The sequence below is a fragment of the Rhinolophus ferrumequinum genome, chromosome 9 (assembly GCF_004115265.2).
Source record: "Rhinolophus ferrumequinum isolate MPI-CBG mRhiFer1 chromosome 9, mRhiFer1_v1.p, whole genome shotgun sequence".
Taxonomy (NCBI): Eukaryota; Metazoa; Chordata; class Mammalia; order Chiroptera; family Rhinolophidae; genus Rhinolophus; species Rhinolophus ferrumequinum.
In genome coordinates, this window is record NC_046292.1 from 16,589,064 (window position 1) to 16,604,801 (window position 15,738).

At 47.9% G+C, this 15,738-nt stretch overlaps 1 protein-coding gene and 1 long non-coding RNA gene across 2 annotated transcripts in view; one reads left to right on the plus strand and one right to left on the minus strand.

Moving 5' to 3' along the window:
• Positions 1-451: 451 nt before the first annotated feature.
• LOC117027668 (uncharacterized) lies at positions 452-7,142 on the minus strand. Its single transcript, XR_004423953.1, has 5 exons — positions 7,006-7,142; positions 4,936-5,200; positions 3,144-3,308; positions 2,538-2,642; positions 452-843 (listed from the first exon to the last, which is right to left on the minus strand). It is a non-coding gene; the product is annotated as an uncharacterized LOC117027668 (long non-coding RNA).
• Positions 6,927-15,738, plus strand: part of GRHL3 (grainyhead like transcription factor 3) — a 34,394-nt gene continuing 25,582 nt past the window's right edge. The window contains exon 1 of the mRNA XM_033115670.1: positions 6,927-7,213. Within this exon, the coding sequence (XP_032971561.1) occupies positions 7,197-7,213 (17 nt within the window). The 5' untranslated portion in view covers positions 6,927-7,196. The remainder of the gene's footprint in view (positions 7,214-15,738) is intronic.

Genomic DNA, 15,738 nt, shown 5'->3' on the forward strand with positions numbered 1-15,738 from the left:
GCCTTCCTCTTCTTCTTCTCCACGGCTTAACCACCTGCCCCCAAACACTGGGCCTTAAAAATCTTCCAGGCAGGCCAGCCGTGGATTCAGAAAAACCCTCACCTGAATGTCCAAGGTCCAAGGATGAGCACTTCACCTCTGACCACGTGGCCTCTGCCTTCCGGAGAAGGTATGGGGCCCGAGCAAATCCTTCCCCCTCACCGCTTCTCCTTCCACTGAGATCAGATCTAAACAAACACCAGGGGCAACCTTTGAAGGAAAACTCTGAAGGAATAGGAAAGGACTTCAGGGGTTAATTGTGCCTACTTGAACCTCTCTGAGCCTGGAGCAGGCCCCACCCCATCCCACCCACCCCACTCTAATCTAGGAAGACAGCACGGACTCCAGACACTCACTCCTTCTGTTCATCACTGGGGCACCAGGACCCTTTCTGTCCAAGCCAGGCCTTGGACATTTTCCCTCTGTAGTTCCTCAAGGAACCCCTCATCCAAACTCTCCAAGCCCCCAGTTTGACCCGTAAAGGTAGATGAAAGAAGGGGAAACACATTTTTAGCGTTGTTTGCCATGGTGGCAGTGGGGATTAATAGATTTTCCTCAGCGGAGCCCTCTTGTATTTGGAAGTGGGCAGTATCTTGTTCAATGGCCCTTTTAAGATGCAGTCTAGTGAGGGTCTGCAACAGCTGCTGGGCTGCTGGGCTCCCAGGCGCAGGCCCTGGAAAGAGTGGGTCTCTGGTGCGAGGCCAGCTGGATTCTGTTTCTTCCATTGGGCCTTCATCTTTCGGGCCTGAGGCTGCATTCTCCCTGGCGGTCCTCTCTCCAGAGGCCTCCTGTTCTGGCTGGTTCCTGGCAACAGAGAAAGAGTCTCCAGACAGCAGTCTGGAGGCTTCTCCCTTCCCAGCTCAGGGATCAGCCTTCTCTGATTTGTTAACTTTTTAATTACTGTAAGTAGTTTCTTTTTTCCTATTAACAGAAGAAATAATGTTGACAGATACGCAAAAAATAAAATATCAATCACCCCTGCTCCCATTATCCATGTTACTCTTTCTTTCTCTTGTGTATCTTTCCAGTTCTTTCTTTAGTCACATAAATGGGATTTAAAAATAGGAATGGACCAATTCACTAAAGGTAGAGTAAGTGAAATATGTCAAAGGAGGGAATCAGAACCAGGTTCAAGACCCAACTCAGAGACTCCCTGGAAATAACCTTGGGTAAGTAGTTTCACTTCTGGGCCTCACTTTTCTCATTTGTAAAATAAGGTAATAATCCTTTCCTTACAGGGTCATTGTCAAAGAGATTAAACACTGAGCCCAGTACCTCACACACAGTAAGGACTCATAAATACTACCAATTATGCTGTATCCTTTTAAACTGTGGTTCAGTATGCAATGGCATTCAGGTATCTTAATTTCTTTCCCCGAGCCTCTGTTGAAGGGTATTTATATTCATTCTAATTTTTCAGGATTATAAACGGGGCTCTGATGCATAGCCTCGCAGATAACTCTTCGCACACAGAGATTATCTGCTTAGACTAAATTCCTGTGAGTGAAATTGCTAGATCAAAGGATGGGTTAAAATCTGAAGCCAAAATGTGGATTGATTCACACTCCTTCCAGGGAGGAGAGAGGTTTCCCCTCACCCTTGCCAGCACTGGGGTTTAGCATTTTCTTTCATTGTTACGAAATTGTTAAATGAAAGACAAACAAACAAACAACTGCTTGTTTGTTTCCAGGGTATTCAGAGACTTTCTCTTAGTTTTTCTAAAGGGAGCGTTCAGGGTGACTTCAGACCCCCTTAACGATTCCTCACGTCTAAGGAAACTCTGGAAGGAATGTAGGTGGTGGTATTGGCAGAACTGTGATAAAAATCTAAAGTACAGAACATAAAAGGGCTAGAAGCTGCCCGCTCCTTGCCCTGACCCTCCGTGAGCACACCTTCCAGGCCCTTCCACGCCTTCACATTAGGGCTATATTCTCTATGCAGGGTGTGTGGCTGCTCCTTCCACTTAAGTCCAGTGAGAGGGTAGAGAAGATTATGATGATGGAACATTTAGAACTTCAGGTGTGCACCCAGGATAGTACTTCTGGGACCCCGTAGGGTCCATAGTGGTATCTAAAGTGGTGCTTTATCCAAAATCTGAGGCTCCAGTCCAAACTCCTTTGCTTAAGTAGGGGTGCTTTCTCTGAACCTCAGTTGATCTATCTAATGGGGCCAATAATACATTTTCCCCCACTCCATCCCCATGGCTTTGTCAGAGGAGATAAAGCATAGGAGAAACCCTTTGTAAACTGAAAAGAGCTTTATACATAGAAGGGGCTGGTTTGAAGGGAGATTGAGCGCTGAGTGGTGTGAACAAAGCTGTGTATTGAAGCTGGAAACAGGGGGTGGCTGAGGACCCCTAAGCTGGATGCTCACCTATAACACCAACTAGCTTTCATTGGGTCCCTACTACTTGCCATTGGCTTTTCATTGAGACCTTATTTAATTTAATCGTCAGGTCAACTAGTGGAGGGATGATGGGAAAACAAAGTGAAACTTACAGAACTGAGTCACTGGGCCAAAGGTATACATACGAATGAGAGTAGGGATTCAAACTTCGGAGGTCTTGTCTGGGGAGTGGCGGTAGAAGGCAATAGCTGATTTGCCTAGAATGTCAATGATCTTGTGTAAATTATATGCATTCAACCATTTGTCACTTATTCAACATATATTTCTTGAACACTTATTAATGTTGAGACCTGGGACAAGTGCCGTGTAACATTTATTTTCCCTCGTATAGTTTCTGCAATCCAAAAGCTTACAAATCCTTCCTACCTCATAAATCCTGCGACTTTTCTTCTTTCCTTTCCTCTTTCCCGCTTTCCTGCCACCCACCCATGCATCCCAGGCTTTGTTCCAAAAAGGAATGCAGGAGATTTAAAGGGCTGTTTCCGTGGCTTTGGGGTAAGGCAGACCTTGGTTTGATCCTATCTCTGTCACTAAGTAGATAGCCAGGTGACCTTGGATGAGCAACCTCACCTTTCTGAGCCTATTCCTCTTTTGTAAAATGGAGATAATGACTACTTCATAAGACTCCAGAGAATTCCATGTTATACATGTAAACCCCCTAGAACTGTGCCTGGCACATACTAAGAACATTGTGTTACCTCCGTTAACCCTCATAACAATCATTTCACTGAGGAGGAAACTTCGATAACGAGGAAGTGAGGTTGTTGGTCCAAGGTGTTAGGCGATCAGCTCCAGAGCTCACATCCTCTGGTAACATGGCCAGTACTCCAGGAGTCAAGTCTGTCCCAGTGGATCATGTGACCCTGTTTTACAAGGAGGAATGAGAAAAAAGCACTGAAAGTAAGGATCATAGAGTAAGTGCTCAATAAATGATCATTTTTATTAAGCCAAGGTCAGATCTGACTCCTGAACTCTGCTGAGAGCCTGCAAGTCAGGCAGCCGCCCTTCTCTACCCCGTGTACTTCACAGGGAACCTCTGACCCTTTACTATCTTTATCTGCACCTTTGCTCCCAAAAAATCGGGACACAAGGACCATCTAGTCAATGGACATTTAAACTGCGGCTTTGTATAGAATTTCTAGTTACAAAAGCAATGCAAGACTCATGCAGAAAACTGGGTGGGGAAGAGGGGACGGGAACAAAGTTAAATCCTGTCATTTCCGCACCCCCAGAGAAGCACTGTTGATATCGGGGTATTTGTCTTTTCATTAAGTTTTCGATAACCATGAAGTCTCAAAGTGTTAGAAAAGGAAGGGCTGTTGGCAGGGCCATCACGTCCAGTGTACAGGTCCCGTATGATAAATGGCACTGTGACTGTTCCGTGTACAACCTTCACAGTCGTATAACACAGCCCTGGCTCTTAGCGCTTAGCTCAGTGGGCCCAACCTTCACTCCTCTCCAACCCAGCAAGAGTGTCACATTCTTTTGGGACAGTGGCTCCTGTGGAGTCATAATCCTAGAGAGGAGAGGGAGGGATGAAGGACTGTGCCATTCTTCAGGGGAGCAGATCATCATGTCTGGAGGAGGAACATTTCTTTTCCAGAGTAATCTAGAAAAGAAAACCTAGGTGATTGACTATGCAACTCCATCCTGACAGTGGTTCACTAATTCACTTATCAGCTTTTGACTTTTCACAAATCATTTAACCCCTCTGAGTCTGTTTCTTTATCTGTAAAATGAGGTAACAGCTTTCTCATTAGGCTTCAATAGTAATTCAATGGGAAAAAAAAGCTTTCCTAAAAATTATGCAGTGCTATGTATCAGGCACTGCACAATGCAATTCACGTACATTACCTCATTTAATCCTCACAAGAGTCCTATGAGGAGGATACTATTTTTATACCCATTTTTACAGGTGAAGAAACTGAGGCTCAAAAAGATTACATCATCTGCCCAGCATCACACAGCTAGTAAGTGGTTGAGCTGGGATTTGACGCCAGGTCTGTCAGTTTCAGAGCAATACTATCAGATAACATAGGAAACTCTTAGCACCATGTTTGCAACATACACACACGAAATAAATAGCAGCCATCATTATTTACTGTTATTATTGTGAATATAATTATTACATCACATGTGATTGGCTGGTCTCTGTTTTCAATCTCCTCAGTCAAGAAACCAAGAACTGGGCCCATCCAAGAAGGGGAAGAGATGCCAACCCAGCCTAACCTCATCCTGAACCACTAGCCCCTCCCTACCAACCAGGGTATCTTCCGAAGCCTTCCCGAGTGTGGAGACCTAGAAACCTTCTGCCCCATGATTTGGACCTCTACTGATCTCTGCAGATGGGTGCGGGTGATTAAAGAAGCAAGATCCAGAGGGAGAGGGAGAGGACCCATTTTTAAAAACCCAGCGAGCACAGACACGCCATCTGAATCCCAGCCTCCACCTGAGCCCAGCAAGCATGAGTCACCCCCCACAGCCCTTTACCTATGAGTTGCAACACAGCTGACAGAAACTCCACAGCCTTCCAGGAGGCGGGCCGACAGGTACACAGACAAGTGTGCCATCCTTTGGGCTGCAGTAAGCTGTGCAGTTGCGGTTGGCACCAAAGGGTCCTCGTGCCACCAATAACATCTATGAAGTGGTTGGGCGCCCAGGCTCTGCTCTCGGATCACACCCCTCTAGCTCTAACATCTCCAGGTTCTGCAGCTTAAGTGATTTATTTCATCTCTTCGTACTTCAGTTCCTTCATCTGTAAAACAAGGATAATAAAAGTGCCTATCTCAAAGGGTTGTTGTAGTTCTTACATGAGAATCAAATGTAATTCTCATGCAAGCATGACAAAGGATTAAATAAGACAATGCATGGAAAGGCTTAACATAATGCCTGATACTTGTAGTATGATACTTGAGCACCTACTGTGTGCCAGACACTGTAGTAGGCACTGGAGATTCGACAATGAACAAGACAGACCAGGGCCTTGCTCTTATGGAGCAGAGATAGGAGACAGAAGTGACAGACCATAAATAATCAGAAAACTATCAAAAAGCCCTAAGGGATTTGCAGAGAACCAAAATAAAGTGGTGTGATACAGCGCGTGAATGTCTGCTTTAACAAGGGTGGGTGGAGAGACCTGCTCTGAAGAGGTTGCTTTATTTGTAATATCATTACTATTTATTATTATTGGTCAGGGCCCCCTCTGCCGCCCCTAACACAGCCACCAGTGAAAAGCCAACCTCTGATCGTTCTCAAACCCAGGACCCCACTCTGTAGGCCTGACCCCACCCCCAAGAGGGCTCCTTTGGATTCTGACTTTACCCTAAACACCTCCATCAAATTGGCAGGAATGGCTGAAACCCCACATTTCCCTGAGAGAGAAAGGAGTGGGACAAGGTGAGGATGCCAGGAAGACAGAGCAGAGATAATTTGCCAAAAGGGAAGGGGGGGGAAGGGGGAGAACAGAAAGAAAGAGGGAAAAAAAAAAGATGCCAAGATCTCTGGCTTAGATTTAATTTCAAATTAATCCTGGTGGAAGCTCTTAAAAAAGCTCTGGCATTCTCCTGTTTGTGTTTGTGGATTTTCTGGGTTTACCAACCTTGTTCTGTACAGAAGACAGCTCATGGCAATTATTCCACAATTACTTAGTCTAACAGGCATCTGATTTCTCCTGTTTCCAATGCGGGACGGACCACTGATTAGTTTGTGAAATGACCAGCTAGCGAAGGCTTTGGAGGTGGCTGACTTCAACTTTTCCATCCCTCCTGTGCTGGCCAGAGGTATGTGGTTTGCTTACATCTCATTCAGATCTGTATCACACCAAATAAAGGCTGCCTTCCACCCTACTCCCCCGCCCCCTGCCACCAACACACACACACACACCCCGGATGGTAAACTCCTCCAACACAGCGATCATGTCTTTTTGGCCTGTCTCCCCAGAACCCAGAGGAGGACATGGGACACAACAGGTGCTTAATGAATGTCTGTCGAATTGAGGCCACCAACTGCGGCTCAAAGGGACAGCCAGACTTGGACTAAAGTGGCTAAAGATTCAGATCTGGGCTCTGACACTCACTAGCCAGTACCCTTGGGCAAGTCACTCTACATCTCTGGCCTCCATTTCCCCACCACTCTGAGAAAAAAAAAGGGAACGTAGACAGAGACCCACTGAGAGAAGATATCCTCCCTCCCCAGTGGCTGTAAAGTATGATGCTGAGCAGGAAAGGGAGCAAAAGAATTTGGGTGGGGGGAGAATGTTCCTGGGTATCCAGAATACTAAGTAGAAACAGGAACTGAGATTTCCTTTGGCCAAGTATCTGTTTGTCCCTGTACTTTTCCTCTATCTTCTTTCCAACATTTCTTTCTCCGTCTCTCCACCCTCATCTCCACCCCCCACCCCCTCACCAAGGTAGGAATTGGCCAGCTCCACCCAGCCGGCCCCCCAAGCTCCGCCCCCAAGTCGGCAGGCCAAGAGTTAACAGCTGCACCTGTTGAGGTATACCTGCTGTCGCCGGCACCTGTACCCATAGCCAATCAGCACCAGCGCTGCCAGGAACCTACCTGTCAGCAAAATCCCGACACTCAAACCTCAACATAAATCAAACACTTCCCTGGGCAGGGAATGTCTGCGTCAGGCGAGAATTAGAGACAAGAGCGAGCAGTCAGCAGAGCCTCGGAGCCGTGCCTGTTGCTGGAGCCTGGGAGCCTGGGAGCCTGGGAGCCTGGGAGCCTGGGAGCCTGGGAGCAGGAAGATGTCGAATGAACTTGAGTGAGTAAACATCCTTGGATGCCTGGCGCTCTCTGAGCGTGGAGGCTGGATGGGGTTTCCAGAAGGGGGAAGAGCAGGGAGGCCGGCGCCACGATTCACAGAGCAATTTGTAAGGGTAAATGAATGGGCTGACGATCTCACTTTGGCGTGTAGAGGCAAGCACGGTTTCCAGCGAGAGCTGAGTGTTTCCCTGGGAAAATCGTTTGTGTATTTTTGGTGTTTTTTTTTTTTCTTTCCCTCTCTGCTGAGCAGTTTCGAGCCAGGTAGGGAAACACAGGACTGAAACTGTGAAGACTTTCGGCACCACTTTCTGATACTCTGAAGGGGCCTTGGAAATCAGAGACAGCCCCAGACCCAACTAGGCTTTCTAGTTTCTTGCCAAAAGGAACTTCTCTGAGGTGGTTCTAAGAGCTGTCTTAGGCAGAGTTGGGTTTCTCTAAAGGGACTTGTGTGTTGGGTTGGAATGGTCCCAGGTGGGAAGCTTACAGTGTGGTGGTTTAAATATATGCACTCTGTAGTCTGTTGACGTAGGTTCAAACCCAGACTGCTCCTCATGGACTGTGTGATCTTGGACAAGTCATTCAACTTATCTGAGCTTCATTTTCCTCATCTGGAAAATGGGTACAAGTTTGCTTTGTAGGAGTCTTGAGAGAGTTAAGTGGGATAAAGGCTATAAAATGCTTAGCAGAGAGCCAAGGTCTGAAGATGCAGTCAATAAAATGTGGTTGATTTTATTTATAAGCAGTTCTAAGGCAGAGGAAGCTGAAATATGGTTTTCAGTGAGGTCGTTCATCTCTGTTTTCTGGCAGGATGCTTCCTGCCCGCATCTGGGATTTAGAATCCCCATTGGCTGAGGCTGACCTTCACCATGTATACTGTTTGAAGTCCAGACCTCAGAGAATGTAGGATGAGGCTGGGCTTCCGGGCTGCTTTAGCCTGGGTTCAGGGAGCTGGCAGAAGACAGGCTTCTAAAACACTGACTCTCCTCTTCCTAGCACCCTCAGAGATGAGTGGGCAGAGACAAGGTTTGAACAATCTTCTTTTTTTATCTACTCCTCAATAGATTGCTTTTAAAACTTGAAGAGCTGAGGGCAGAATAGTTGGTGGGTCCTGAGTACAGACAGTGTTCCATGATCTCAGCTAGCTCTTGGGTTCTCCTGGGTTAGCCAGCTAGGTTTATAGTCTAATTGACTATGGGCATCCGATTTCTCTTGACTGAATTCCCTAGGGTTGACAATGTGTTGACAACTGGAATAAGAGCAGGGCACTGGAACCAATACCTGGGTTCAAGTCCCAGCTCTGCCAATCCTTAGCTGTGTGATCTTGGGCAAATCACTTCACCTGAGTCTCAGTTTCCTTTCCTGTAAATTGTGGCCATAGTTGTACACACCTCATGGAGTTGTTGGGAGAATCCAACAACTGTAGAAAAGTGATTGGTTTAAAACCTAGTAAGGAGCAAGCTAATAATACTCTTGGCACTTCGTATACAAATAACCAATCAATGAGCATTTCTGAACCTCTTGCTTTCTATTTTTCCACATTTTGAAAACAAACAAAAAAATTTTGTGATGTGTCTCCGTCCCACTTAGATCTGCTGCTTAAAACTGCAGAGGCTGCAGGCAGAATCTATTCTTTGGTACCCCTTAGGGGGTAAGTATCCTGAAGCTGGGTTACTTGAACAGAAAGGTTTCTTGCTTTTCTCCTCCTTAATGATTTGGTTTTGAAGTCAGATCCGCTGACAGTTGAGGCTTCTCTGTATGGAAAGGGGTGAGGGGACCTGCGCCTGCAGAGTAATTGCAGGCCAACTCTGAAGCCACAGTTTGAGATTACAATGACAGAGCTTCAGTGCCTGGGGGCTCAGCTGGCCCAACTGATGTGTGTGTGTGTGTGTGTTTGGGGATCGGGGGGCAGTTAGGGCATCAAGTGCTTGGCTTGCAAGTTTTGAGCTGCTGCTGCTCGTGCTGCTGTGGCCGGCCACATTCTTGCTGCCTCATTCCCATAAAAAGTGCCGAGTGAAGAGGATTGCTCTAGCATCTATCTTGAGCCCCGACAGAGCAGGACTTGCATATGACTGAATTCTGCTACTTAACCAACTGCAGGATCCTGGTGAATTTGTTTCTCCTCCCTGACCCTCAGTTTCCTGCTCTGTCCAATAGGGATTATAAACACCTACCTGGCCGTAAATTCCCATTTGTGGGTCACTCGGCCCATGGTAGGAGCTCCACACACACGAGCCTGATTACTTTGCCTCTGGTTGGAAAGTGTACCTCCAAGGCTGGGTCTTGAGGATCATGGAGGCCAAGGCGGTATAGTTAGACTCCAGCTCCATGCAGCTGGCGGGTAGAGCACAGAGGCCTTTCATGTGGTCAGGCTAGGCCCACTGGGAAGTGTCCACCAGCCTCCAGGCCTCTCTGAAAGCCACCCTGGCTGCCTCCTGCCCGTGGCCTTCAGCTGCCCAGGGGCTAGAGCAGGTCGCAAGGGATCCTGCCTGACGCCCTTCTCTGGCAGGAAAACAGTGGGTACCTGCGCACTGCCCGCTGGGTACCTTAGCAGGGGTCTTAGCCAGAGTGCTTTGGGGCACTCCTGGACCCCTTGGAGTTCTACACAGCACAGCTGCGCTATCTCATCCCACCCCTCCAGGAAATGAGGGTTACGAGATTAAAGGATCAGCACATAGTAGGCCTATCAAATGGAAGAGAGAGGGAAGTGAGCGAGGCCCACCAGGATTACCCTCTACAACCTCACTAGGTCCGCAGTCTGGGTGCCCACCCCCTGTCTGGAATCTTCTCCTTCCCCAAAGCCTTGAAGAGAGGGGACGGAAGGTGGGAGGGGGACATGAAACTTCCCAGTCAGGGACCTTGGGCCTCTGGCCACGATTCCATCTGATTTCCAGGAGCGCTGGCTCCAGACTGCCTGGAGCACTGAAAGAGTTAACCAGGAACTCCTCCCCGCTGTGGTTTTTGTGGTCGAAACCATGATTGCCAGGAGCAAATTTTTGTCGTGCACAAGGTGTGTTATTAAAAGTCGGAGTTACGCTGGTGGTGAATGAAAAGTTAAAAGCCCTCATTAAGCCCGGGCTGTAAAACAGGCGGACTGGGCTGAGAGGCTGAGACAACCCTAACGGCGGTGGCGACCTGGGGCACAGGACACTTCTGAGGCTTCTGCCACCCCACAGGCTGCCCTCGCCCTGTGGGCCGGTTGAATGCCTGGAGCAAAGAGGGTCTTCAGGGTCCAGACAGAGGAAGAGGAGGGGGAGGGAGGGGTGCAGGAGTGAAGCACAATTAGCATACTGGAAGCTCTCCCTTGGTGAAAGAAACAGTCAAGCATTTATTGAGCACTTGATAAGTACATTACCTCCCTTAACCCTCCCAACAATCCAAGGAGGGATGGCGAGGATAAATGCGATTTTGCAGAGAAGGGGACTTGGGCTTGCCTCGGGCTTGCCCAGGATCTCACAGAAGAGCTGGGATCTTAACTGAAGGGCCAAAGGGATGCTCCACAGCAGCATGGCCCCTGCTTCGGAACTGAAGAAAGAGGAGGAGATATACCACCCTCCTAACAGTGGTTATCTCTGGGTGGAGGAATGCAGGTGAATTCTTGCCTCTACTCCCAATTTTTCTGTATGTTCCACATTTTATACATTGTGTTTTACAAACCTACGTTATTTTTGAAACGGGGAGAGGGAGGAGGAGGAGTAATTTTTAAAAAAGAGAATTACTGGGTCCCCTAAAAACAGGGTTCTCCAAGTGTGGTCCCTGGACCAGCATCATCATCATCATCATCACCTGGGAACTTGTTAGAAATGCAAATTCTCAGCCCCACCCTACACCAACTGAATCAGAAACTCTGGGGGTAGGGCTCAGCAATATGTGTTTTAACAGGCCCTCCAGGTGATTCTGATGCATGTTCAAGTTTAAAAACCATTGGCCTAGAAGCCCTGGCAGAGGATTGGGAGGCAAGAGGTTCCCAGATCCACCTGTGACCTGCAGTGCTGTTGCTGAGTCAGCGGGCTGAGAGCTTTGCTCCAGTGTTGGAGTCCAGCCCTGCCGCTTACAGACTGGGTGACTTTTGGATGAGTTCCTTAACGTCCCAAAGTGTCAGTTTCTGCGTGAGTAAAGTGGTGATAACAACACCCACCTCCCATGGGCATGTATGAGAATGAAAAGGCACAGGGCCTGACACTAATAAATCACTTCGTTCCTTTCCTTTCCCTTCTCTTCCCTTCCCTCTGGAATTCAGCTTTCCCATTTGTAAAATGGAGCAAATCATCTTGGCTGGCTCTCTCCCGCTCTCTCTATTCCTTTTGCCTCCTAAAAAGATCAGAGCAACGGATCTCGTGAGGGTTCAGAAGGGAAACGATCTCACCAATATTTGGTGTTGCTTCACTGGGCCTTCCTAGGAGGTCAGCAAGAATTGGGAACTTTTGAGGGCAGGGCCAGTGCGGTGTTTACCTTTGGGTCCCTGTACCCAGCATAGGGTCTGTTACAGAGTAACCCTTAGTGAAGGTTTGTGGAATGAATCAGTGAGTGAATGAATGAAAGCACCTGGCACCCTGGGTTTAGAAGTTGAATCCTGAGTTCAACTTCTTTCACAATTTAATTGAACAGTAGAGAAAAAAAATGAGGAAATGTAGACAGGGGACCAAGAGGAGAACAGAGCATGAAAGAAAACTTCCCATAGAAAGGAGAATTTTTCAAAGGGAAAGTGAGTTTCTGGTATAATTAGAAAATGGCCCATAATTCATTTACATGCAACTAGAAGTGTTGGCTGGGGCCTCACCGCCCTCAACTTGCCCACCCGGATCCAGAAGACCAAGTTGGCAGTGCTTGTCCCTCTTTTATCTGGGAATCTCCAAGCATCAGGTCTCCTGCCCTAGGAAGAGATGTCCCATTTACTGGTGGGAGAAAGTGAGCCTGTGAGTTGTCATGCAATTTGCTGGGGGCTACCCCACAAAGTGAGTATTAGTAATAATAATAATAATAATTCACGTTATTATGTGCTGGCACTACGCTGATTACTTTACCTGCATTATCTCATTGCATTTTCCAACCGTAATGCCTCACAGAGTTGTTGTAAAGATTAAATAAAAAAATGCCTAGAAATTGTTGAGCCAGCACCTGGCACTTGGTCAGCCCTCAATGGACAGTAGCTATCATCATAATTCTGTGAGGTCACTACTTTCATCCTCCCCCATTTTTCAGGTTAAAAAAACTGAGGCATAGAGAGGTCACGTTGCACAAAGTCACACAGCTAGTAAGTAGCAGAGCTGGAACCCAGGTCTTCATAGCTCTGGGGCCCACCCCATAACCATGAGTTCATACCACCACATTCAAATTGGAGTCACTACGGAGCCATCCCCTATGCTCCGCCATTTCCCCATTGAAACCCCCAAATGAGCCCCCAGCATGTGACAAGACACATATCACAACCTGTGCATCCAGAAACCAGATGGGCCACTGGCAAGCACGAGAACCCTGGAGCACTCCTGTCATGCCCAGGGAACACCTTGCATGGGACTGACTGAAAAATGATTCCTCCGTGAGCAGCTGTGGCAGGGCCTCCTTGTGGGTAATTAGTGAGTGTGATTGATCACTGCTGATGAGGCTGGGTGGCTCACGACAGGGTTTGGCAAGTCACTGGGTGTATCTGGGTGTCAACACCCAGCTCAGACAGCCTCTAGAACTCTTCCTCCTCAGGATGGAGGGTGGTAGGGCCCAGCTCGCTGCATCTGCCTGTGCCAGGCACCTCCTGTGGGGGGACTTGCGGCCACCCCCTTGGTGGTGAGTTCTCTTCCCTCTTCTGCAAAATTGAGTCAGCGTCCTTACTTTTTTGTCTCTGAATCATTCAGATGCCTTTGGGATAGGGCAATGATGAAACTGGATAATAAGCAGGAGACTTGAGTCCTAATCCTGTTAGATGCTGGGTGCGTGTTCTCAGGCAAGTGACCCCTCTCTGAGAGGAGATTTCTAAGGTCTCTTTGCACCCTAAATTGTCAGGATTCTAACAAAAGGAAATGAAACCAAAAGGCTTCAACTAATGGCTGAGACACACTTACTTAGTCTCATTGGGAGTTTTAAGTGGTTCAGCCAGAAAGCACTGGGCATTTAGAATCCAAAGGCACTTGTTGGGATGAAACCCCATTTCACCACTGTAGGCTTCCTCCCATCCTGGTGTCTAGAGTGATGCATGTTGGAGTCAGGAGGCTGAGTCTGACTGGGCATGGAGCAGCTAGTACCACACCCCTCCCGTGCTGTGGACCCAGAATGAAGGGCTGGGGAAAGGCCCTACCCACGTTAGAGCTCAGGCCTGGGCAGTTTGCACATTCCCACCGGCTATGGACCGGAGGCCTCAGGGCATCTATCACACAGATGCCCAAGCTCCTCTCTCTTCATCTTGTATCCACCTCTCTCCCCAACGGAGGCTCTGAGGAACCAGCCTTGTGAAGGTTCTTGATGCTGCAAGCTAGAGACCTCTGTTTGAGGCTTGATGCCGTGAGATACCAGCTGGGTGGCCTTAGGCAAGCTCAGTTTTTCCTGCTATCAAATGGAATAGTCATCCCTTCCCTCCCTACCTTACAGAGGCGTTGCAGGATCAGAGGTGATGACAAATGTATGAGAAGCCTGTTGAAAAATATAACACACTATGCAAATGTGAGGGATTATCAAATCTCGGCCTTGAGTTTCCTCCTCGGTGGGCTGGCCTACCTTGAAACAAAGCAACATATGCAAAGCACCTGGCTTACACCTGGCACACAGTAGGAGAACAGGCTCAGAGAGCTGTCCCAGCTCATGCCTTTGATCTTGCCTTTCTTCTCATCTAGAAGATCCAGGTTCTCCCCACCCACCTCCATGTTTCCTCTTCCCCTCCAGCCTTTTTCTCAACCCACATCCAGTCACTCCCCAGAGTTCAGAGGGTCAGACGTCCTCTTGTTTCTTTTCCTTCATAGCTTTTCCCCCCTATCTGATAATTAGCTGTCTGTGTGGTTTTGTGGTCATGTCTGCCTTGCTGCCACTAAAGTGAAACCTCTGTGACAGCAGGGATGATTTTATTGTCTTGTTTGCCTAGGTCAAGGCCTGGCACACAATAGTAACTTGATAAATATTTGTTAAAATGAGGGATGGATGGTTAGGTAAGTGGATGCTACCCAGATTTATTGATTTTTCTTTCCCCTCTCTTCTACATCCCTTCTTGGAAACTAGTGGCTTGGTAGAAAAGTGGCTAGTGAGAGAGTTAGTTCCCAGGCCAGATCCCAGGAGGCCTGGCTTTGTAAGTCATCACAGTGCCGTGGAATAGGTCACCTAACGTCTCTGTTGTTTATTTCCTGGTCTGTAAAGCAGAGATAATAACACATCATGTATGTGGGGAGGCTCCGGGAGATAATGAATGTGAAAGTCAAGGCAAGGGGTTATTACATGTCTCTTTTGTTTTTCACACAGAACCTGGTTCACAGACAGGAGACTTGGGGAGGATGTTAATTTAAGAACCTCAGGCAGAGTCTCCCCTTTCCTCTTATTTGGGGGTTCTGAGATGATGATGGTCATGATGATGATGGTGGTAGTGATGACGGCTATTACTTACCGAGCAATTATTCTCTGGCAGGCTCTAGGCTAAGCACATTTCTTATATTATTGCACTTAATTCTCCTAACAACCCCTGAGATTAACCCCACTCTAATGTAGCCAGCCCTGGTGACTCCATCACATGACGGTGTTCTAATTTTCTTCACAACACTTATCACCGACTAAAATTAACTTATTTACCTACTTGTTATGGTCTGTCTTCCCCAATTAGACTGTAAGTTTCGTGGGAGCAGAGCCTTATCTGTCTTGTTCTTGGCTGATTCCCCAGTGCTTAGAAGAGTTCCTGACTGGCACACAAAAGACACTCAATTTAACAGATGAAAAAATAGGCTCGGAGGAGCTAAGTGCCTTACCCAAGGACACACAATTATTCGGGTCTGTCAGGCTATGACTCTGGCGCTACTTCCTCCCGTGATGCTACAGGTTCTTCTGTTCTGTGCCCTGATGGAGATCTGACGTCAAGAAGGTTTCCCAAGACTATGTCCTCTCCCCATCTCCTCCACCCCACTCCCCTCTTACCTTCTAATAGCTGAGCAGTTCTGCCTTGGGCAGGGACACCAACAGAGAGTTTGTGGAGGCCCCGGGGAAGGTGACCACATAGGATGGGCGTCACCTGGTTTCCCCTCTTTGCTCTGGCTCTGTCACCTATGAGTAGGGCTCACTCCTTCTTGGAACCCTTTTCACGTCTCTGACCCACTGGGCCCTCAACCCTCAATTCCAATGTTTAAGAGAACAGGGAGCCGAAAGTTTCTGGATTTCAGGACGTGGCACATAAGTCAATGTGAACCTTACCCACAGTCAAGACTTCCTGGGAGCCAATGCTTAGTCTTGGAGCATAACGTTGATTGACAGCATGAGCCGGCATTGGGACCAGGACACTATGGCCCCCAGCTCATGGCCAGAAACTTCCAGTCACCTTGGTTTCTCCCTTCGTCTCTCCTGCCC